Below are 23,964 nucleotides of genomic sequence, written 5' to 3'. Positions count from 1 at the left end.
TACAAAAAGTTTTAGCCGGCGATAACGATGCAACGTTAACTAAAATCTTTTAAAACCATAAAACAACTCAAATGTGATGTTTCAATTGTTCTACCTTGCATGGACATATATTCATTTAGAAAATGCGATATAAATGTTATTTCATATTAGAGAAATCATTTCTGTATCTAAATCAAATATATTCTCACGAATTAAATAATTCTATCGAAAACAAAACATTTTAATTAATAATAATTATTTAAACATAAATAATAATTGTTGGCGGTAATTAAGACAAGAACATACATGTAAATTTACAATTCAAAGTCAATATATTTATAGCAGTATAGATAAATATAAATTAAATCAAGAAGGTGTTTAATTAAACTTTATTTAACTTATAAATTCTTACATCTTATAAATTGTTTTTGAAGATTATAAGTTGTGAGATCATATTTTAAAAATGAACTGTCAAAATGTTTGGATGAACTTATTTTAAAAATTTTAAAAATGTTAATGTGTTTGACATTACAAGAGCTTTTTATTCTCAAGATTATCAAAAATAGTAAAATATCATGAGTTAATGTAAGTAATTATATATATATATATATATATATATATAGTTTGTAATTTTAATACAAAAAATTAAATTTATTTTATATTTATATTTAGAAAAATTGATGTTATTTTGAAAAAAATTTATTTAACATTGTTTTTAATGTACATAAGTAAAATGTTGATTTAAAAAATTATAGTTAATAATTTACTCAATAAAAACTTAACACTTTGTTTTTTATATAATAAAAAGATAGAACACACCATTATTTTAAATTCAATAAAAAAACAAAGCGATAAAATGGAGATTTAATATATGAGGATAAAATGAAGATTTAAGAAAGTATATATGTATATTTTGGAGAATTAAAATAAGATTTTTTAGAAAAAAACGAGGTATCTAATTTTTTTTTTTTAAAATAGTTTATATGCTGTCAAACAACTTATTTGGACTGTATATACATTGTTTTCAATTTTTTTACCAAATAAATTATGAGAGTTGTCAAACACTGTCTGAATCAATAGTTCATGTAAAATGATACTCTTTTTTAAAATATCTTACTTAAATAATATTTACTATTTAAATATGTCTTCTTCTCTTAGGAAACTTATTTTGATAATTTAAATGTTCAGACAAATTTATCTCGCAATATTTATAATATATTTAATAATTCATTTAAAAAAAAAATCGATCTCTGAAAAAACTCCAATTCCGTACACTATATCATTATCCTAATATTCTAACAAGAAAACAAAGATTATTAAATTCAAATTTAGAAAATAAAATTTAATTTTTTTTGTAATTTATATTTTATACATTGCCATGTACACTAGTTATTAATTACCTGTGAGCCCCAAGACCCACGACCTATCGGTTCAAATCGAAAATTCCCGCATAAATTAAGAACAGTCATGCTCTGCTTCCCGCCATTCCACCTCCCTTCCCTGTCTCACTAACTCACTCGCACTCGCACTCGCACTCGCGGATCTGGACTCGAAGCTTAAATCAATGGGGAAAGATGAGGTATGGGAGAAATCCGACGATATAGAGATTATAGCAATCGGAAATATGTACACTGGTTCCTGGGACAAGAAGTACTGGAGCTCATCTAGGGTTTGATTCCTTGCCTCAACTTCATTTTCATTTTTTTTTGTTTTCAAACGCTTGAATCTGCGTATTTATTCGTATATTGTTTGGCTTTTTAATATTTATGCGCTTCGCTGATTCGCCTCCCCGGCTGAGGAGTAATTAGATTCGAAGCAGCGGTGGTTTTCAGGGATAGTTTAAGATATGTGTTACATTCATTTTCCCTTCAAAAAACCTCCGTAGTCCGATAATATGCGTGGTTGTATGTTCAACATGCTTGTTTAAATTCCCAAAAATAAAATATTCACTTGAAAGCATGGGATTTGTGTTTAGTCTATCAGAAATGTGCCCATAAAGCTGTGTGTGATCACCCTGTTTGTTGTGCTCACTCTATACAGAATTGCTGACCAGTGCATTAAGTAAAAATATGACATGTAATAAAATGTAAAATGACATTCAACGGGAAAGGAAAAAATGTAAGAAACATGGAACGATCTGGCAATACATATATTCCTACTTCCGAAGTGCCAAAAAAGAACAGAAAAGGAATAAGGCCAAAGAACTTTATGCTTTATTCTGAATCAACAATTTCAGTTTTTAAGCCTAGAAATACAAACGGAATATTGGTATACAAGTTTCGAAACCATCATTTTAGATTGTGCTGTATAATCAAACTAGAATAAGAGCTTTTCAGAAAATAATTTGTTAGCGAGCTATTTGCAATATAAAAGACCTCACACTTTACATCTTCAAAATGGCGGGTATAATTGGAATTTTTACTTGTCATAAGATTTGAAAAGATAGACAAGGAGAGGGAGAGAGAAAAACCACATTCATACTGAAGACGACACCATACTGCAATGCCACCAACTTTCAAAGGGGCAGTCGTATAGATCTGAATTTGTTTATGTACTTGTGAGCTATGTGATAGAGCTGGATTTTGTTGTAAGAAACAATGATAGAAATGCCTTAAGTTTTTCTGTCAAGTTTATGATGGCCACAAAAAGTTGCAGCTGTTTATGTTGGGTTATGTTTGGTGATAGACATTCTTCACCAATTTAGGTGCATCTGCTAACTTCCACTCTTGTCCAGGGTAAAGACCGCTATCCTTATCCTGTTGGATACAAGTCGATTCGAAATCTGAATGGGATTACCTTCAAAATGGAAATTCTTCAAGGCCCTAAAGGCCCGTCATTTACGGTTAGTGGAGATCCAGTTTATCTTCAAATCGTATAATTCATTTTGTTTTGAAAAAATGGTTTACTAATGATTTTGCCATTTGTTGACACTTTATAGATAAGTTCAACTGATGGAAAGTCATGTTCCGGAGAAACTCCTGTTATTGCTTGGGAGAGCTTTCAGAGAGGCTGTTACCGTACAAAGTTGGGGCACGGGAAGAGATTTTCCTGTAAGATAGATGGAGCAGAGGTACACATAAAATAGTAAAGTGTTCCTTTTAATTGTAGTTTGGATATCCTTGCAATTGAATGTCTTTGATGGGTGATTCATCTTATTCTACGTGCACAAATTTTCAAATATTTCTCGTCATTTTCTTATAAGGGAAATTAAATCCCACTAGAATTAGAGATTTAAGTGCTTGAGCAGTTAATTGACTAAGGAATATTGGTTGTATCCTGTTCAGCTTGTAAATTGTGTATGGTTCAGGGGAGAATTCATCGCCTTGGAAGTTAAGCATGCCTCGCGAGGTGTTATCCAAGTAAAAACGCATATTTCAATCATGCTTCTCATCAACATGTCGCGAAGTAATGAGAATATGCTATTACTACAATATGCTAATGTAACGATAATACAATTTGAGACTTCATTATCCAAAGAATTTAAATTTTGAATTCCTACGGAGCCCTATGAATATGAACAAAACTCAAAATTTTGAGATGCACAACAAATGTGGTAGGAATGTTGTTGCTGCTTAGGTCTGCCCTTGAAATGGATTCAAATGTCGAGGGGTGAAATACTGTAATAATAAAATATTTTGAACAATTATTGTAATCATAGAAATTCAAGTTCATCTCAATCTGTACACCAATTTTGGCTAGTGAAGAAATTGCAATATGTTTATGCTAAAAAAGAACAAAAAACTTAATGTCAAATACATCTTACCATTTAAGTGTTTGGGCCATGTGCTCCCCTAAATCTATCCATGTACATCTGGTAAATTGGAACCTTCTTTTAAAGCTTATGCCTTATGGCTATATCACCTATTTATGAACAATTAACTCCGGACGACATGTTATCCTGTTTAGAAGAAAGTGGCTTCATCCATGTGAGATGTCAACTTTCTAAAATTTTCTTCTGTTTCCTGTCTGCAGTTTTTTGGATTCAAAAATGCATTTGTCCAGAGGCTACTGCGGGAGTTGGTGGCAAATGTCAGTGGAACTGCTGAACAGGGTTTGTTAATTTCAAGCATTTCTAGCAGAGATTGTGAGGCAGTTTATCAGTTAAATGACAAAGGATCAGTTGAAAATCATGATTTGGTCCCATATTTAGTTAAATCACATTTTACAAGGAAGAGAAGCAGGACTGACAAAGTTGTTAATGATAAAAGAGTCAACCAGACTCATGTCGAGCAAAATCAATGCAAGAAGTATAGACAAGAAGCCAATGCTTCAAATTCGCGGCAAACAGACAAATTAACTCGCAGTGGTAGCAAATGCGCAACTACGAATGAAATTTCTGGGTTTTGTGCTAGTACAGAAATATTAGGGGAACAAAAGTTAGCTAAGATGATAGAGAATGAAACATGTCCGTCTACTGCAGAAAAAGTGGCACGGTTGGATTCTGTGGTGATGCCTGAATATCTAACTGTAGAAAATTCCCTTTCCCTATGCGAAAGAGAGTTGATTTGTTCCAGGAATAACTTGGAGTGTGGTACTGATAAAGTGCTCAAGAACCATCACCCCGTGCGTATGTAAATCCTTGTTAATTTAATTATGTTTATCTTCTTTTCCATGGTGTCCCTGGTGTTAATGCGTGCAACTGCATGTGGAAATCATTATGTCCTGATGCAGTATATATAAAAGCAGAACTTGTAAAGCCCAGTCCCACTTTCTCCGCTGCCCTTTTGAAAAATCAAAGGGGTTGACTTACTGCCCTTTATTTGGAGTTGAAGAAAGACTAACATTTGAGTATTAATGTCCTAAGTCCTGACCTGTGTAAATTCTCAGCTAGACCATAATTTTATAGAATAAACACCAGCAATCTCTGCAGAATTAGCAAATAAGCTTCGATGCATTTCTGGTAGAGACAATTTTTGACTAAGGAAACCGAGACAAGAGGAAACTAGAACTTTAAAGGATTCTCGCATCTTAGTTGTGCTCAAACACCTCAGAACACTTTAGGTACTGTTTATAAGTGAATATCTAGTTTCTTCTGTTGTCAAAATGATGTATGTTTGTTGAATTTCAAGACCAATAAGTTTTATGGTTTTACTTTGGAATTAAATGTTAGGAATACTTGTTCAGAATTTCTTCTGTTCTGATCCGGCTGCGGTGTGTTAAAATGACCGTTCTCGTCTCCCGATACAAGTAGAAAACCATTAATATTATTCTGATTTTCATACCTTTATATTGTTGAAAAACTATAGTTACGATGTCTTCTCTAGGAGGAATAGTTCAACTTACATCAATTAGACATGAACTTAAGTTATTCACTGCAAATATGTGAATTTGGTAGAAAACCCTAAGATGGATTTCTCTTTTGTTTTGTCTTTCTTGCCTGTTTTCATTACTCTTATTACTGTTTTCCAGCTCAAATTCGCCGTTTATTTTATAATGTTTATATTATACTATTAGTACTTGAAGTGAACTTGGTCCTATACTTGCTAGTGATTCCATAGTTATTTAAGGCGCACTAGGGAACCCTGGAGCCTGAGGCATAAAGCGTAGGCGAAGCACACGTTTTATCGATTTAAATCGCATTTGGTGTAAATTTTAAAATTCAATATGTATAAAATGATTTATACTATAATATTACATAAATTAAATATTTTTCATAAAGATTGCGAACAAGATATATAAAAATTCATTAATAGATAATATAGCGTAAATCATAACCAGAAAAAACTTTAATCATCTAAAATTCATTAGTAAGTCATAAATTCATGGTATATTAAGAAAAAAAATTTCAAATATCTAAATCATTAAATTCCTTAACATCCTCCTCAACTATATCTCATCATCTTCTGAAACCACTATATTATCACCATCTTCCAAAATAATGGTAAGTCATGAGTGTAGAAAAAATTATATCATTGAATGACAATGACTTACCTTGTGATGGAAAACATATTTATGTCACAACGACCCATATACTGGCTTCTCTTTCTTCAAATATCTCTTCCTGTTTTTTCTGTTTTAGTTTTTCTTTTCTTTTTTTATTCATCTAAAAAACACCGTTTGATTTATCATGTTGATACTGTAAGGAGCTGAAACATTGTAGATAATCATATTAAATAAAATGAGTGACAACAAGGGGAAGATTACGACAAAAGTTTGCATAGAGTAATTCTGAACTTTCTGATAAAAAAAGTCTTGCATAAATGAATGACAATAGGTTTTTTTATCATTAAATAGTAATGTGCTTTGCTAATCAGACTTGAAAATTGGTTGAACTTGAGTTAATTTTTATTTAACTACAAAATATCAGCCTACTTTTTTAAAGAGCATGCCTAGGTCAGACGCACGCGCTTTAAGTGCCCTTGTTTCAAGTGTTGCGCCTGTGTTATTAGCCTGGTGCAACAGGTGCCCCTGGCTGCGCCAGTCGCCCCTTTTACTCCTGTTTCATTATTTTTGCTGCTGTTAATTAGTTATTTACTTTGCAACTGTTGTATCCGGTTAACCAACAGAGACAAGTTTTGTTGTATTTTGTTTCTGATGTAATAAGAAATCCTTGTGTTTTGACTAATAAATTTGTCTTGTTTATTTCATTTTTTTTTTACTTTTGAGACTTGATGTTTTGAAAGTTTATTTTTGAACTTTTGAATGCATCGTCGATACCGTGCTTGGGGTCAGAGGTGTGACAAATCTAGTGAGGGAATAATTTATCTTCACAATCCTAATGACAGAAAGATGGACCAAGAATTGCTGATATCCAAGAATTCAATGACTCGACACCAGAAGAAACTGATGGAGGAACTAATGTTCATCATAGCATGACAATAATCAAGGATGTTGATATTTGTGCACCTGACACTTTGGATCATGTTGGAGGTATGTTAATTCTCATTTTTATGTACTTATCATAACCTATCTGGTCTGTATCCTACAGAAATGCCCGGTTTCATATCTTCCCACATCTCTGAATGTTATACCCGCGCCACACTTGCTTCTTTTTGCAGATAACTCTTCTGTATCTTCTTCAATTAACCACGAGCAATTTCCTTGGAATGTGAAAGAAGAAATGATCAATAATGTGGTTAAGTCCGAGGTGTTGATAACCGATTCAGTTCCAGAAGAAGAAATACGCACATCAACATGGTATTCTAGCTCAGAAAAGTGTGATACTGATTCAGTTGGTGAAGATATAGCCAAGTCAATGATGACCGTTCTACTACCTCGAGCTCTTCCTTTACTCAAGACATTCACTAGAAAGAAAAAGAAAAGTGTGAAGCCTTTAGAGATAGCTCCTCTTAGATTGCAAGATAAAAATGGTGTGTCTAATGCTTGTACTGATGATGCAGCAATTGGTAAATTGTTATCTTTGATGATTGAAATACGCCTGTTATCTTCTTCATTTTGCATTTTACTGGGGTATTTTTTTCACATCTATATGATGCATTTGTCATTATTTTTGCAAAGTCATTCTAATGTTCCAGATTGTTTTCATAAACATGCAGCTAGAGAGCCAACCAGACATTCGAATACGGAGAGACAGAAGGAAAAGGCACATGTTCCCAGAATATGCAATGATTTAGTTGTCTCCACTTTTGGGAACACGGAAACTATGGTACCTGATACTTTTGATAATGTTGATTGTCAAGATGTGCTTCCTGATTTGACCAAAGCCAGTCAGTTATTAAATGTTCTAGACACTCAGTCACAGCTGCAAGCCAATAGAGAAGCGAATGTACCTATTTGTCATGATGGAATTAACGAACGTGAGTTGAATCTTCGTTATGAAATACTATCTGACTTAAGTAAGATGCCTGGAAGAGGTGATGGTTTGATATCTATACCTGCTATCGATTCATGAAGTATGATTTAAAAAGGTTCTTGCATTTATGCTAGTGGAGATCGTGTGCGTTGAAATGTTCTATAACTTGCAGTTGTATTTATAATTTTTTCTAATATTCGAGTTATTTTTTCTGTTGCCGAGTATGCACTAGCCATTCTTGGTCAATATCAGTCTTTTTCAGCTGAAACAAAATGTTTAGGGGGGTGGAACCAGGGTTTTGGCCCTTCTTTTATCTTTTTACTGTCTAGTGTGATTCTTGGACCTAAATTTGAGCTTGAAGTTTGAACTTCATATATGCATATCGATAAAATATAACTTTGTGTGCTCAAAAAATGGTAATATTGTACTCCTATCAAGAGATGGATAAAATTTTCAATTAGGTAATGGATTTTGTGTTTTACGTGTTACAGCCACTAGGACATCCGATGTTATGTTAGTGGCTACTACAGATGCTATACTAGCTCCTCGATTGGAAATTACTGCTAGTCCAAGGAGTGACAGTGCTGTCTGCCACACCACTGATAAGCTACATGCTATTCAAGCGGCAACAATGAAACAAACTCCTGAATCTGAAAGTACAATCTGCAAAAGTTTGTCAGATGTTGATCCACCTAAGGTATGGAGCACTTGAACAGATTTCTAGCTCAATCTGCTGGATCTACTGAAGATCAGTTGATGACATGTTCATTTTTTTAACATTCTCATGCCTAGTTTTGCAAATTATAGTGGACACAGAGCTGACGATCAATATTATTCTTGAAAATTATAGATCCCCACTACAGGCTGTTACTGCAGTGAGGTTGAAACTAATCAAATGGAAGACTTGAATATTCAATTGGACGTGAATGAAAAATTACCTGGTCTTCTTGAGTTTTTTGCGTGCTATATCCAACCCATGCCAATTTCGATGGTACAGCTGATTGTAAAAGGGAATGATATTTATGTATGCGTTAAATGTGGCTCCTTGGAGCGCAAAGAGAGCACCCTCTTTGTCTACAAGGCCGTAAAGAAAGGGAAAAAGCTGGGATGCCCTTTTTTCATTGGTCATGTGCCGATAGCTTTCCAACTTTCAAGGAATCCACTTGGTGGAGATGTAAGATGGATGACTTAATAACTTGTTGCCTGGTCGACAGAACTTGTTTATAGTTGAATATTTGACACTCAACTTGTTCCGCAGGTCGGACTAGAGAGCTCTCTATTACAGTTCATCCCTGATACGCAGGCGCTTGTTTTACTCAACAGCATTAGAACTCCGTACTGTAGGTAGTAGTTTACCTTTCCAATTGATTCATTCATGCTTAGGCAACCTATGCGATATGCTTCAAATATTCTTGTTATACTAATTTGTGCCTTTGTTACAGAGACGGTAAATTGAATTGCTTGTGTGCGGCTTGTACTTCAGATTGTGTTGAGGAGAATGCAGTTAAAATTGTGCAACTAAACAGTGGTTATGTTTCCCTATTAGCGAGATTGGAAACAACTCATGATGTTTGCTGCTTATTAGTTTGTGAACCTAGTTTTCTTCTTGCTGCTGAGGAGGGCGGGAAGCTTAAGTTGTGGCTCATGAACTCTACATGGAGGTGATTTCATCCATTTCAGGTTTTATATTTCTGCAGGAATGGCAATCATTGGTAGATGAACAATGCTTAAGTTTTCGACTTATGGGGATAAATTTGCATGCATGAAAGAATTTTGCTATTTTACTTTATTAGGCTCACTTCTGCTTCTCGTCATTCTGGGTGATGTCAACTGTTTTTGATAGCCATGAGAGATTCTTTTTTGCTTTGGAATTCTATGTGATATATCTCTAACTGTTACAACAAACATCTGAATTGTGCCTGCGCACATTTCTGGGTGTCAATGACAAGTACTGATTTAGCTTTAGTATCGCCATACTTTTGTTACAAATAATAGTTACATTTTTTGTTGAAGTTCCCAATAAGATGTAACCCACTTTTTCCATTTGGAGTTTCCCTATAATTATATCTGGCCACTCTATTATGTGTAAACTGACAAGTTATCGTTTATTAACTTATTTATATATGTAATCATCATACGACAAAATGCTGGAGGTTTTTTCACAGCCATGTTATACAGCACAGTTTTTTAATTTCTTTGGCGTGAATCTCGAATGCTAATACCTAGCTTTTCAACTTGCAGCGCACAGAGAGAAAATTGGTATTTACCCACATTTAACTGTATGTTTCCTTGTCTAGTGGAGTTGAAGAGGATTCCAAATTCTGCTGTACTTGTTGTCGGCCACAATGGTTTTGGGGAATTTGGCATATGGTACTTTGCTTATCCTTTTAAAGTGATTCTCGTGCCTTAGGTTTGACCTGTTTATGTTATCCTTTGATAGCATACTTCTCTTATTTTTGTTTGGCATGCTATGCAATTTTTTTTCTTATGGTTTGGGATAACCGACTTAATTAGCATGACTTGTCTCGTGCTTTGAGTTTGTGGTGGGAAACTTTAAATACATGCAAGTACATGTCGCTGTTGAGTGTTGACATATATTTCAAAACTGTAAATTTGAATTTTTATTTTTATATATAGTTGGAAAATGTGATGAACCTTGAGTACTTTTAAATATTTATACCGATGCACACAAATTATTAGTTAAATGTTGGAAATACTCATCTAATGATATAGAATTATGTCAAAATTTTAGATAAAAAGAAGCATGGAGGTAATAAGCTTTCACTGTTGCACTTTCACAATTCCAGTAGGCAAATATTGATTAGAGGTATTGCCATCGAAATGTATACGGTATTAGGGCTGACTAGAAATTTGTTCCAACCTAAGATTCTTGAGGAATTATCTATTTCGATCAATAGATATTTCAATGAATGAAATTGGACCTTATTGTCTATATGGATGGATATCGAGGAAGATCGGACCCCTTCTTGTTTGATTGCTTTTCCTTTTCACTGTTCAAAGAACAAGTGGTTTGTTTCGCGTATATGAACTTACTACGAGAAATGAATGATATAAATTATATTTATGTCATTGTCTATATGAATATCATTTTACAAATTTGAACTTGTAGTTTTGTGATCGAAATTTGGCAGATTTTGGGCAATTTGAAATTTTCTCGAAATTTCTGGTACATTAAATTTTGGAAATTTTTACCAAAAAAAAAAACCTTGTAAGAGAGATTTCAATTTGGATGGCCTAACACCCAATATTTTTGTGGAAATTTCGGGATGGTTATATTTACCTTAACAACATCAGGATTCAATGTTTTGGGACTGAGTGGTAAAATGGATAGATAGAATCATTTCCAGATCAGCAATAAGTCGTCTTTGGAGTGGCTGTTTCTTGCATTTTGCTACAGATAAACCACATATCATGGTGGAATAGTTTTAGCTATATATTATTTTTAGTGCTATGCGGATTTCTATTTTACCAATTTTGACCCAGTTTAATCACACCTTTACAGGTTGATTTGTTCATATAGATGCTAAAAGAAACAGGTTCCACCTGCCTTGAAATAGGATGTAATCTATTGTTATAAACAAAAGAAAACCATATGGACTTTACAGTTTTGTTTTGCATTTCACTTTATATTCTTTCATGGAATATTTTCTACATATTTTACAGGGATATTGTTAAGCGCAACATGGTGTCGAAGTTCTCCTCCCCGGGCACGTCAATAATTAAGTGTGTTCCTGCTGGTATTTTCAAGTGGCAGAGAAAGTCAGAGAGTACGACAGAAGAGATAATTGATAAAATCATGTATGCCACAAAACAGTCGTTTTCAGAAACAATAAGAATCGAAAACCATGTATCTTCAACAGAGGATAAAGATGTGGCCGTCTGGCTTCTGATCTCAATCGTCAATCGAGATTCTCAACATTGTCAATCTAGTGCTGGGCATGCAAACCTACTTGGAGAATGGAGGCTTGCTCTACTCATAAACAACACAGTGATTATTGGAAGTGCTATCAGTCAAGGGTATATATATCGCTTTCTATTCCAAAGCTTCAAGGCAAACTTAGTTCTATGCTACAAGTGCATGTCAACTCTATTGTTGAAAATCCATCAAGGAACCGATGATCTCGAACGACGCTAAGATATCTCTGACATAAAGGGAACTGTATTTTATTCTTTTGATAGAAAATTTTCCATGCAGGGCTGCTGCTGTGACATCTTCTGGTCATGGAATTATTGGTAGCCGGGATGGATTGGTCTATGAATGGGAATTATCTACTGGAACAAAACTTGGAACCTTGCACTCATTTAAAGGTGTTCCTTCTTTCCTTTACACTGTTAGGTTCCTGATATCGCTGTTTATACTCTTCATAAATATTATTGGGAGAGATTCTTTTGGGATGGCGAAAGCTTTTTAGATTGAGATTTTTTTTTCCATTCAGTTAAAATAATAGGCAGCAGCTTGCGCTGCACAGCCAATGGTTTTTTTCAACTTTATAATTATCCTTGTTTCTCTCTTGAACTCAACTAGTATGATGATGCCCATGTTGTAATTGGTGGACCTCATCCATGCGGGATGTGAATGTGGACAAGTTAAAGAGTTTGTTAAAAAATTAATTTGCATAGATTAATATTCAATTCTCAAACAGTAGTTAAAATAGTTGAACTTAAATCTTCGTGGATGTGAGAGAACTATAGTATCCTATTGTTCGATTTTCCCCAATCATTAATATCTGTTGACGGTTAGAACTTTCAGGTGCACCGGTGTCATGTATTGCAACTGATGAAACAAATTCAGGTGCTTTGGCCATAGCTAGTGGCTGTCAATTGCTGGTTTATTTGCAATCTTGAAGATTTTTTGACAACATTTATCGACGCGGTTAATCACACTGTTATTCTTTAATACAATCAACGAGGAGATTAATACTCCCTTGTTGAAGGAATTTTTTTAAGGGATAGTTCCATACAGTAATTGATTCAAAACAATATAAATAGCTCTAGAATCAGACATGTACTTAGCACATGATACTCTTTCTGGGACTTGTAAATCAAATGACTGCAATTTGAAATTTTTTTTTAGCATTTCACTTCATCTTGTATACGTAAAATCTAAAAAGCGTGTTCAAACCAGTACTTGATGATAATCAGTTTTACTAAACGTACAATAAATAAGATTTTTACGCATCTACAATATCTTTTTTGTGTATTTATTTGGTTATTTATCATTATAAGTTACACCTGAATCTTTCAGTAGAAAACTAACTGGATGTAGAGGCATGGGAAATGGAAATAATGGCTACAGAAGTATGAACATTTTTTGTCAATAAATATGCAAATGCGACATTTAGTACATTTTAATTTTAACTTAATTCAAAAAATATATTACATTAGATAATAAGATATTAATATAACCTTTACATACATTACTTAGTAATGTCATATCACTACAAAGAAAAAAATTCAACTAGCAGGAATTTAAAACAGTCGTTGAAAATTAACTATAAAATTTGAATAAACCATTGCAAATTTTTTTATAAATTCCGTCATTAATTCAACGTTTTCTTTAGTATATTATATATTTATATTTGGTGAACTAACATTTTCAATATTTTACTTTTTAAATCAATTAAATATAACTAATCCACCAAACTATTAACAATAAAAAGTGAATATCTTGAAGTTAAGGGGCCCGATGTGTATTTAACCCTTGAGAAAAAAATTGAAACTTTATCTAGTTCATTTCTGCACTCTTAAACCCCAGCTAGAGAATTTTGTGGGTTCTGGATATATTATATCCTATCAATGGCTTCAGCGCCCTTTACGCAATTTTCATTTATGCCCAGGTTCTCTTTCTTCATTTGTATTGATTTTTTTGAAAGATTTAAACCCACATGTTACCTCTATCTTCATGATTTTTCCATACGCATAATACGGTCAGGATAACTTTTCATGTGATTAATTTGTAGTTGGCATTCATATTTGTAGATAAAATTTTCTCAATGTGTGTTTGAAGTAGTGATTTTCAGCTAAATTATACATAATTTGGCTTTTTCCCTCGAGGTAGTGCAGTTGCCTTTGTTCGCCACATTTCGTTTTCCTCGGGACTGAGATGGAAACAACTTTGATCCGTAAATTTGGGGGACAAGAAGGAAGAAATAAGGAGTATCGATATAATTATTTTCTTTTAATTATGCAGAATATACAAATGGCACACAAATTGGAATGCTTTTCCCTATATGAACTTAGTGCAACTTCAGCATTATCAAGTAAATGACAAAGTACTTAGAGCAGTCTCGAGGAGTGAAAAAATTGACTCGTACGGTCAGGAGGTCTCAAATGGAGAAGAGGGAATCAAGCAGAAAAAGAGTAGTCGCACAACTAAACGATCTTCTCCAGGAACCATGGGAAAAGCAGCAACTGACAGTCCAGATGAAAGTTCAGTTGCCAATGGTAGTGTGAGCGATGGGGAGATTGTTGCTACGTCAGGCTTAAATGAGAACTCAAAAAAAACCCGAACTAGAACTCGGAAAAAAGGTGCAGTCTTTGTATTAAATCATAGAAAAATGTTATGCAATTTGAAGTCATTTATTCTATTCTCTTTTACTTGTAGTGGTTTGAAAGTTGAAACGAAACTTGTCTACTTTGTTATCTGCAGCTCCTTTGGCGTCTGGGATCCCCGAGGAAGAAACAACTGAAAAAGTCACGAGGAGGAGGAGAACTAAGAAAAGTGCTCCTCTGGAAGAGAGCCAAATCAAGGAGACAGAATTTAGTGATAGCGAGGCAAGTATATTTGATGTGACTTTGGATGACAGTGAAGAGGAACTTGATGTTAACTTAGATGATGGAGAGGATATTAGCTATACATATGGCTGGCCACCCCTTGTTTGCTGCTTTGGTGCAGCACAACATGCTTTTGTGCCATCGGGAAGACGAGCCAACCGGCTCATAGACTATGAAATACATGAGCGAAGAAAGGATGCCATGTGGGCGCCAGAGAAATTTGTTCGTGCTTCGGGAGGATGTACAAGTAATGTTGCGGTGGCGCTTGCGAGTTTGGGAGGAAAAGTTGCTTTCATGGGTAAACTCGGTGATGATGCCTATGGTCAATCGTTGCTGTATTTTATGAATATCAACAAGGTCCAGACCAGATCGGTACGCATTGATGGTAAAAGATCAACAGCTATATCACAAATGAAAATGGGTAAGAGGGGTGGATTGAGAATGACTAGTACGAAACCATGTGCCGAGGATTGTTTGACAAAATCTGAGATCAATATTGATGTGTTGAAAGAGGTCAGTTACCTTAGCTGTAAATGGAAATTTTGCATAATGATTTGTATATATGGTCTTGAACAATCCTCCTCCCTTGAGCTAGCTTTTGGGGTTGAGTTAGGTCCAAGTTCCAATCTTAACTTGGTATCAGAGCCCAGGTTCCACCGTTATGTGTTGGACTGCCGATAGTTGGGTCACCCGTTCTGCCTATAATTGGGTCATTTGTAAACTTCACGCTTCATATGTTCATTCCTGGGCGTGAGGGGGTGTGTTAGTTATCCCACATCGGTTGGATAAAATATCTGGGAGTTGTATATATGGTCTTGGACAATCCTCCCCCCTTGAGCTAGCTTTTGGGTTTGAGTTAGGTCCAAGTTCCAATCTTAACAATGATTAATTGATTCATCTGAGTGGTCATGCATTTGAATAATTTTTTTGACAAATGTCAAACTTCAAAATGTTTAATGTTTTCAAATTTACATATATTATCCATTTCGTATGTTCTTTATTTTGTTTTTATGACTTATGCATGATGTTGCACATTAGAAATAAAAAATGTGACTCATCTTTGGTATGATTTTGCCGTGATTTAGTTTTAGGAAATTTTTATCACCATACTTATTATTATTATTATTATTATTAGTATCGAAACTAAGAGATATTGATGGTGTTTTAGCCCTCTTGACTGTTTTGTAAATGTGGTTCATTGCGGAATGTTGATCCTATCTTGTGTTGTGTGCTCTTTCTTTCTTTTTTGGATATTATACTTTTTGCATTTGTTGACGAGCGATAGTTTTGCAGGCAAAAATGTTTTACTTCAATACATTTAGTCTCCTCGATAGAAACATGAGATCAACGGCATTTCAAGCTATTAAGATCTCAAAAAAGCTGGGAAGTGTTATCTTTTACGATCTCAACCTTCCATTGCCACTTTGGCATTCTAGTGAAGAAACTAAAATATTCATACAGAAGGCTTGGAATCTAGCCAATATTATTGAGGTGACGAAGCAAGAATTAGAATTTCTTTGTGGAATAACACCAACAGAGAAATTCGACACAAAAGATAATGATAGATCTAAATTTACTCACTATCCACCTGAAGTGGTTAATCAGCTCTGGCATGAAAATCTGAAGGTCTTATTTGTGACAAATGGAACTTCGAAGATTCATTACTACACTAAGGAGCACAATGGTGAAGTTCGTGGAATGGAGGATGCACCTCTTACTCCTTTTACTGCCGACATGTCTGCATCAGGAGATGGTATTGCTGCAGGTAAGGTTCGATAAGGCCCCTTTAACCATTTGAGTCATCAGATCCTTCGCGGGACATTTAACAAGTACCACTTGTGGACATCATTGTTAGTTTTTGTGTGCTTCAAATTTGGTACTTACAGCGAACTCTGATGAATCTATTGGTTTCTGACAAAGATTTATCCTTTTCAATTTAATCCTTTTTGGATGCTAATATTTTTCAAGCATTCGCTGGGAAATCTTGTGCACATTTATCATCTCCCTACTTGTATATTTTCCATTTGTTATAGAATTCTATTTTCATGTGATTATCGATGGCTCATCCACAAAGACTTCTAACACAAAAGGTCCCCGGAGTTGATCTAAAAATGCTTTTCTTTCTGAAATTTGATCTTCAAAATTCACGTTTCTCAAATCTCAATCTGTATGCCCTAACTTCATTTGATACTGGATTAGGTATCTTGAGGATGCTTACAGTTCAGCCACATCTGATATGTGATAAAGGGTATTTGGAGCGTACAATCAGATACGCCATTAGCTGTGGTGTAATAGACCAATGGCTGCAGGGTAGATCACGTGGCTTTCCCCCGAAAGAAGGCATGGAAGATGTGGAGCCGGATATGAATGGCATAAAATCTGTAACAGAAAGGGAATACAGAACCATAGTGCCCATTCCTGCAACTTGATGATGGTGATGCTCGAATTCTTGCATGTCATTGCCATTAAGGACAAGATTAAAATATAGAGTTGGACTTGGAATGTTAAGATGTGGGCGGAAATGGTTGAAATTTATTTCTGTAATGCTCTGGATTGATCTCAAGTTTTTTATTCTTTTAAGGGCTAAAGTTTGTGATGAAAAGAAAGGGTAAAAACAACTAACAAGAATTCCTTAATTATTTCAGTTTCTCCAAATGGTACAAGAGAAAGAGAAACTGCGAGGACAATAATTAGTTCCAAGAGCAATTGTAATGATAAACAAAAATCCTCTTAAATTTTTTTCCATCTTGACATCGAGAAAAAGGGGAAACTACGAGGCAAAAGAAAATGAAAACCCTTGTTGATGTTGAATATTGACTGTCACGCCTCGAGACCGAGGTTTCATTTTTTCAGCTTTACTGAATCTAATGATTCTTTCATTAGTGAGACTCTTATATAAGCTTTTCCACACAATGTGAATTCCAGTGGTCTCTTTTTAATATTAGACTAACTCTTTTGCTGGTATTATGTAGCCTTGAGTCTGTCTCTAATGATGGCCAATTTTTCCATTGTCGCTCGGAATAGTTCTGGCATATTATGGATGTCTCCTCTATTTCGTCCCAGTACAGTGGTGATCGACACTAACGTCCGTAAAGGCTTCAAATGGAGTCATTCCAATATTTCCGTGATAACTGTTATTGTAGGCGAATTATATCAGGGGTATATGTTCACTTCAATTACTACTGAAGTCTATGGCACATGCCCTTATCAAATCCTCTAGGATTTGAATCATTCTCTTTGTTTGACCATCATTTTAAGGGTGATAAGCCGTATTAAGAGTAACTTTTGTTCTCATGGCTTTTTGAAAGCTCTACCACAGACGTGACACAATTCTTGGATCTCTATCCGACATTATGATTGTAGTCACTTTATGTAGTCGTATAATGTTATCCATGTATAGAGTAGCCAACTTGTCAATATTATAATTCCTTCGGACGAGTAGAAAGTACGCAACTTTTATGAGTCTATCTACGATTATACGTAACCCGTCGTGAATCTGTATTGACTTTGACAATTCTACAACGAAATCCATGGAAATATGTTCTCATTTCCATTCTAGGATTCTAACGGTTGCAGTAGTTCTTCCAGTCGTTGATGCTCGACTTTCACTTGTTGGCATACTTGTCACTTAAATATAAACTTAGCGACATCTATTTTCATCCTGCTTCACCAGAAATTTTCTTTTAAATCCCTATACATCTTTGTATTGACGATATAAATCTGTAATGTCTTATGCGCCTCTTACATCACTTCTTATTGAAGATTGTCGATGTCTGGCACACACAATCGTCCTCTCATCCCTAGGATTCCGTCTGGGTCCACTTGAAAATCTGACTACTTTATTTCCATGTCTTGTTCTTTGAACTTCTCGAGTGTCGTGTCTCGACTCTGATTTAACTTGACTTCTTCCCGAAGACATGGTGCGCAGAGAGTGATGCTAGGGTTATCTCACCCATGTTACTCTGACTTAAAGCATCGACTACCTTAATTGTCTTGTCGGGATAATAGCTTATTGTCAAGTCATAGTCCTTGAGTAACTCTATCCACATTCTTTGTCTCATTTTTAATTCTTTTTGAATGAAAAAAATACTTGAGGCTTTGGTGGTCTGTGAATATTTCACACTTGGCATCGTAGAGATAACGTTTCCAAATTTTCAAAGCAAAGATCACTGCTGCCAACTCAAGTTTTTTATTCTAAGGGCTAAAGTTTGTGATGAAAAGAAAGGGTAAAAACAACTAACAAGAATTCCTTAATTATTTCAGTTTCTCCAAATGGTACAAGAGAAACTGAGAGGACAGTAATTAGTTCCAAGAGCAATTGTAATGACAAACAAAAATCCTCTTAAATTTTTTTCCATCTTGACATCGAGAAAAAGGGGAAACTACGAGGCAGAAGAAAATGAAAACCCTTGATGATGTTGAATATTGACAGTTTTCAGATCCATATTCTACATACATTTTCGCCTTTGCAAGAAGCAAAAAACTCACCTCCACTCTCAAAATTTTATACCCTCAAGTTTCGAAGCAGCTTCTATATCGAGAAACCACACCAACTTCCCGTTGATTGGCGAAACCATCCTCGCAGGAGATTCCGGGCCAATGTTATCGATGGCCAAGTGTGCAGCTTCGGCTTTGCCAACACCTGTAACAACCACAGCAACATTCGAGGCAGAATTTATCACAGGCAAGGTAAAAGTGATTCTCTCAGGTGGAGGCTTTGGGGAGTCTGTGATAAAAGTCACCCATAATTCTCTCTCTTGTAGCGCAGCGTGATTAGGAAATAATGATGCAATGTTGCCATCAGGTCCCATTCCCAGGAGGACAAGGTCGAATTTTGGACAGTCAAAAACTTCAGAAACATTGATCACACGTGTCCTAACGAGCTGTCTGATGACAAATTCATAGTCCTCCGCCGCTTGTTCTGCTGTCACAGAGTCGTTGATGGAATGCATGTGGCTGTGGATAATAGGCACCTGACATGGTAAGGAAGTGTAAGTTCAACAAGTAGAACTTGGGAAGTTTTTAAAGAAGTTCAAGATGCTGCATTTGGTAAAAGTGGAAAGACAACCATCTTATGCTGCATATTTGATTAAAGCCTATGCCATTGTCAAAAACTAAGTGAAACTAAAAATCATATATGAAGTGACTTGCAAAAAGAGGGAGTTGGAGCTCTCTCCCATGAGGCATATCCTCATTTTGGCTTGTCCAAACTCCAGAGGCTATTAGGTTCTGTTGTACAACATTACTCAGGTTTCCACACACAGACTACACATCCACGAATTTTGTATCAGAATCATTCCCATACTTCACAAGCATATATAAAAATTACAAGGCGCCAAGTCCGATAAATATTAACCATAGTCTTGTGTGAGCACACAATATTTGTCTTTTATTAAAGGGCGCATATAAGATTATTTCAAGGAATTCCATGTATTTTGTGATCAAAAAGACAAAAAATGTCTACCTTTAAACTAATAGTATCTCATTGGATCTACCCTCACACCAGCCTTGCCTCACATCATTTCATACCAAAGAATTAAGCTCACTCTATAGCGAGGATGGAAAAACAACCAGAACTGCCTGAAAAGTTCAAATTTATTCCACAAGGTCGATATCAAAATAACCATAAATTGTCGACATATATGACTTTGGAATCATGGGAATCTTCCTTTACGTGGTTATTATAGAATAAAAAGCCTTATGTGTTGCTTACTTGCATATGGTTATTCCTAAGCAATATTTTCTTCGGGACATATACGTAATTAACTTGTTATACAATTCCAAACTAATTTTTATGCGTCAAAGAAACTGACTTTTATTGTAGTAGTAATGAATTCTGTCCGTAAGCAGGTGCATCTTTATCCAGAGATGCCAATTGAAGAAAAATGCCATTTTTGATGACACGATAATTTGTCTTGGCAATAATGGTGTGTTTTCTACTTGGCTGTATGTTATTACTATCATGTATTAAATCAAAGATTAATTATGGTGATATGCGGGAGTTAGAACCATTCGCTAAATGATTCAACAAACTTTTAAAGTACAAAAATGCCAAAATGCTTGATATAAAATAGAAACGGTAATGATAATTGATACCTGCATAAGCGAAACTAAAGATCATGCATCATCCAATCTAAGTGGATAGACAACACAAGGAATGATACCTTGGAAAAAAGACTATCCTTAGCAAGCTTATAATTGCTGTCAACATGGCTTTTGGCAACCACGCGCTCATCAGCCCAGAAAATATACCACTTTCCCCAATCAACAGTCTTGTTGTAAGGGGCTTCACATAGTTTTCTGCTAACAAAAAGAAGTCGAATTTCAACTAATTATACCAGAAACTACTTCTTCGATAAGCTTTTTAGCTCAAGAAATATTCCGCACACAAAAATACAACTCGAAGACTGGAAAATATGCACCCAAAATTAATAACCAGGAAGAACATGTGTATATTGGTAGGCACACAAAAACAATATTTATGAAATATAAGAGAATTTTGCAACTTGTGATCTCATGGCCCTAATAACAGTTAGAAACGCTTTACAAAAAGTGGGCTGACAATAACTTATGTAGTCTATCGAAATGAAGTAATTAAGTTACAAGGACAAGCGACGGAAAAGCTCGTAAATACCCCATCAAGGTAATAAGCGAACCACCAGATAAAGCAATGGCAAAGACTCCCCTCTCTTTTATAGAAGCCTCGGATAATTCTGCAATATACTCTGCCAAATTGTTGCTCAGCTCAACGGCATTTTCATGAATTCTTAACTGTCTACCATTCTTGTTATCCACAGAAAAAGCCATGCTTTCTCACAAGGATTGTAAAATGCAATTCTACAATCACAAAACAGATAAAAAAGAAAGGGATCACTTCCAGTTCAAATGAAACAAAAAAAGGAGAGAATTCTCAACTAATTTGGCCATAGGGAGGAAATTAAAATTTTTGGCCCCACATTATCTGATAGCAATCAAGAATTGTCAGTGATATTAAATCAACTACTACAGTTGCACAACATTATGATCATAAACATCCCAAAGCTGTGAAAATTTTAATTACAACCCCAGTAAAGTGAAGATGCACTGATCATCAACATAATCACTCGTTTATACTTTTGCAGCCTGGTATGCACAAACCATTTCTATCGTGCAAGTAAACGTCTGAACACAGAATAACAAAGATTACGATCAATAATAAAACAATTATGAAGATCAAGGCCCAAATTACTAAAATCAATCAAAAGAAGCAGAAAAACAGCATTTCTGGTCAAACCCAGATGACAAATTCTTCTGAAGTCGCATATTCTTGCATGCACAAGCTTAGATTCTGAAGACCCGCTAATTACCAAACAAGAAAAAATGCAATCTTGATAAGTCGAAGATATCACAAAACATACATAAATATCTGAAAGAGCCCTAGGGGTAGAAGGAGGGGGAGGGATTCTTACAGAGAAAAAGAGAGAAGATGGGTGTCAGAGAAAAAGAAGAAAACACAGACTTAGGTGGAAGAATAGGAGTTGGACGCCTGGTTTTATACACACACAAAAAATTATTACATACATAAAATTACATATAAATAATACACACTGATGGTAATTTGAGCGCATATAACTAATCTCCATCGTGTGTGTATGTATATGTGTATATATACACACGCAAATAATTTCATCCAATCTCACGAACAAATAGCGTCTTCTTGATGAGACATTGACAAAATTACCAGTGACCAAACAATAAATGCCATTTCTTGAGTTTCAAAAGATCGTCGCAGAACCCAAAAAAAAAAAAGGAAAAAAAATCGTCGCAGAATTGGAAAGTTAACGGATTACATATTCATATAATAAAATATAGAACGCAGAGAAAAAGGGAATAACAGGCAACACGTTTGGAAAAAAAAAATGCAAAGGGATAATTTTTATGAAGAGGAAAACTCTGACATGTTACAAAGATATTATCATTAACCTCTTTGTCCCAGATGCTATCAATTTGCCCTCCAATTAAAAAAATGTGGCTTGCACGGTTTATATTGAATATTTTAACGCAAGATGGAGTTTGCCTTTTGCATTGTTAATTCCAAGTTATCCATTTAAGTTTCCCACAGTTCTGACTTTTTGTGAAATCTTCACTCAACATAAAAAACTCACTTTTTTTCTTTTTCTTTTTTTTTTAGCCCCATAAAACTTTCGCTTTTGCTTTTATTTTTTCTTCAAAGCAAACACGCAAAACAATTCGAAATTTAAAGCAAGAGAAATCATATACGTGACATTGGAGTATAAAACTGTAATTGGATTCATTATTTAATGCGATTTGTTATATTTTGACCAGAAAAATTTAAACTTAGTAAGATTTTAAAGATGTTTCGATCGAAACACAATGTGAATATCATATACGATGAGTTCGTCCCCTATATATGTTTTATTATTTGGATTGATATATTAACTATATCAGTTTGTGAAAAATTAAGCGTGATGTTTCTTTCCTATTCCACTATCGTTCTCTCATAGACAAAAACTTACGTGAGACGGTCTCACGAGTGTATTTTGTGAGACAAATTTCTTATTTGGGTTATGCATGAAAAATTATTACTTTTTATGCTAAGAGTAATATTTTTTATTGTGAATATCGGTATGATTGATCCGTCTCACAGATAAAGATTCGCGAGACCGTCTAATAAATGACCATCTCTCTCATATTGTAAAATTTGATGTTGGGAAGTGAAATCGTGACATTTTAATTCATTTCAATAATGACACTAGAATAACTTTATATCACCTTCCACAATGTTTGCATAAAGATAATAAATTTCATATATTTATGGCAATTTATTAACTCTAAAAATGTTGCATTTTGTAAGAAATATTAACATAGTGTAGCACAGACCATTGGATAAGAAATATCCTGTTCATATGTGCTCTGTAACCACTCTACAACTTGACTTATTAAAAATAATAATTAATTAAAGAATGAGTGTATAATAAGGTCGGCAATTTACACTATATTTTTGGATAGACATATTTATGTAGTTTTACAATTAGATTTCATAGCTCATATTTCTTATTAATATACAAAACAAATGTTGTCCGTATCATAAACATCATTTGTCTCATGGTTTGGTTAGATGTTATCTATGTTTCTTTGTTAGACATGCGTTTTTCTTTTTATAACATTTAATACTCTTCAAATAGATAGAAAAACCAACCAATTCACTCTGATTATTTAGTTTTTCACATTCCTTGAGTTATTGATGTGATCAATATATTTCAAGAACTAATGGGTAAAAAAATATTATTAGAAAACAATAATCCATGTATTATTTCTCAAAAAATTGTGATTCGGTTATATGGTGCAAGAAATTGATCAAATTAATATTTTTTAAAAAATATATTAAAAAGTTGCACTTGTATTTTATACTTCGGAGATTTGAAGAAACTTTTGGT

The 23,964-nt window shown here is 34.5% G+C and overlaps 3 protein-coding genes across 16 annotated transcripts; 2 read left to right on the top strand and 1 right to left on the bottom strand.

The window, feature by feature from the left end:
* The first annotated feature begins 1,420 nt into the window (after positions 1-1,420).
* LOC142552644 (uncharacterized) lies at positions 1,421-12,826 on the top strand. Of its 6 annotated transcripts, XM_075662390.1 has the most exons (15): positions 1,421-1,648; positions 2,714-2,821; positions 2,918-3,049; positions 3,952-4,542; positions 6,705-6,849; positions 6,978-7,325; positions 7,476-7,736; positions 8,224-8,429; positions 8,583-8,906; positions 8,991-9,076; positions 9,175-9,393; positions 9,974-10,102; positions 11,417-11,770; positions 11,949-12,061; positions 12,504-12,826. In XM_075662390.1, exons 1-15 carry the CDS (start codon positions 1,544-1,546, stop codon positions 12,596-12,598), a joined length of 3,216 nt encoding a protein of 1,071 aa, XP_075518505.1. In that variant the 5' UTR covers positions 1,421-1,543; the 3' UTR covers positions 12,599-12,826. The 6 variants fall into 6 exon arrangements, with proteins under 6 accessions (XP_075518505.1, XP_075518506.1, XP_075518507.1 ...); XM_075662391.1 differs by lacking the exon at positions 12,504-12,826 and having other exon boundaries at positions 6,978-7,289; positions 11,949-12,471; XM_075662392.1 differs by lacking the exon at positions 12,504-12,826 and having other exon boundaries at positions 8,263-8,429; positions 11,949-12,469.
* Positions 12,827-13,463: 637 nt separating this feature from the next.
* On the top strand, positions 13,464-17,107 carry LOC142552643 (fructokinase-like 2, chloroplastic). Of its 2 annotated transcripts, none has more exons than XM_075662387.1 (5): positions 13,464-13,590; positions 13,944-14,281; positions 14,403-15,040; positions 16,154-16,292; positions 16,727-17,107. In XM_075662387.1, exons 1-5 carry the CDS (start codon positions 13,550-13,552, stop codon positions 16,954-16,956), a joined length of 1,386 nt encoding a protein of 461 aa, XP_075518502.1. In that variant the 5' UTR covers positions 13,464-13,549; the 3' UTR covers positions 16,957-17,107. The 2 variants fall into 2 exon arrangements, with proteins under 2 accessions (XP_075518502.1, XP_075518501.1); XM_075662386.1 differs by having other exon boundaries at positions 15,821-16,292.
* Positions 17,108-18,919: 1,812 nt separating this feature from the next.
* On the bottom strand, positions 18,920-22,628 carry LOC142552641 (putative 6-phosphogluconolactonase 2). 8 transcript variants are annotated; one of them, XM_075662382.1, is made up of 4 exons: positions 22,490-22,628; positions 21,162-21,364; positions 20,692-20,830; positions 18,920-19,500 (listed from the first exon to the last, which is right to left on the bottom strand). In XM_075662382.1, exons 2-4 carry the CDS (start codon positions 21,332-21,334, stop codon positions 19,024-19,026), a joined length of 789 nt encoding a protein of 262 aa, XP_075518497.1. In that variant the 5' UTR covers positions 21,335-21,364; positions 22,490-22,628; the 3' UTR covers positions 18,920-19,023. The 8 variants fall into 8 exon arrangements, with proteins under 8 accessions (XP_075518497.1, XP_075518498.1, XP_075518495.1 ...); XM_075662383.1 differs by having other exon boundaries at positions 22,465-22,575; XM_075662380.1 differs by lacking the exon at positions 22,490-22,628 and adding an exon at positions 22,248-22,458.
* Positions 22,629-23,964: the final 1,336 nt, after the last annotated feature.

This window comes from Primulina tabacum, chromosome 8 (genome assembly GCF_025594145.1).
Source record: "Primulina tabacum isolate GXHZ01 chromosome 8, ASM2559414v2, whole genome shotgun sequence".
NCBI classification, from domain to species: domain Eukaryota; kingdom Viridiplantae; phylum Streptophyta; class Magnoliopsida; order Lamiales; family Gesneriaceae; genus Primulina; species Primulina tabacum.
Note: the sequence above shows the minus strand (reverse complement) of the source record. Positions and strands in the feature narration are given on the sequence as shown.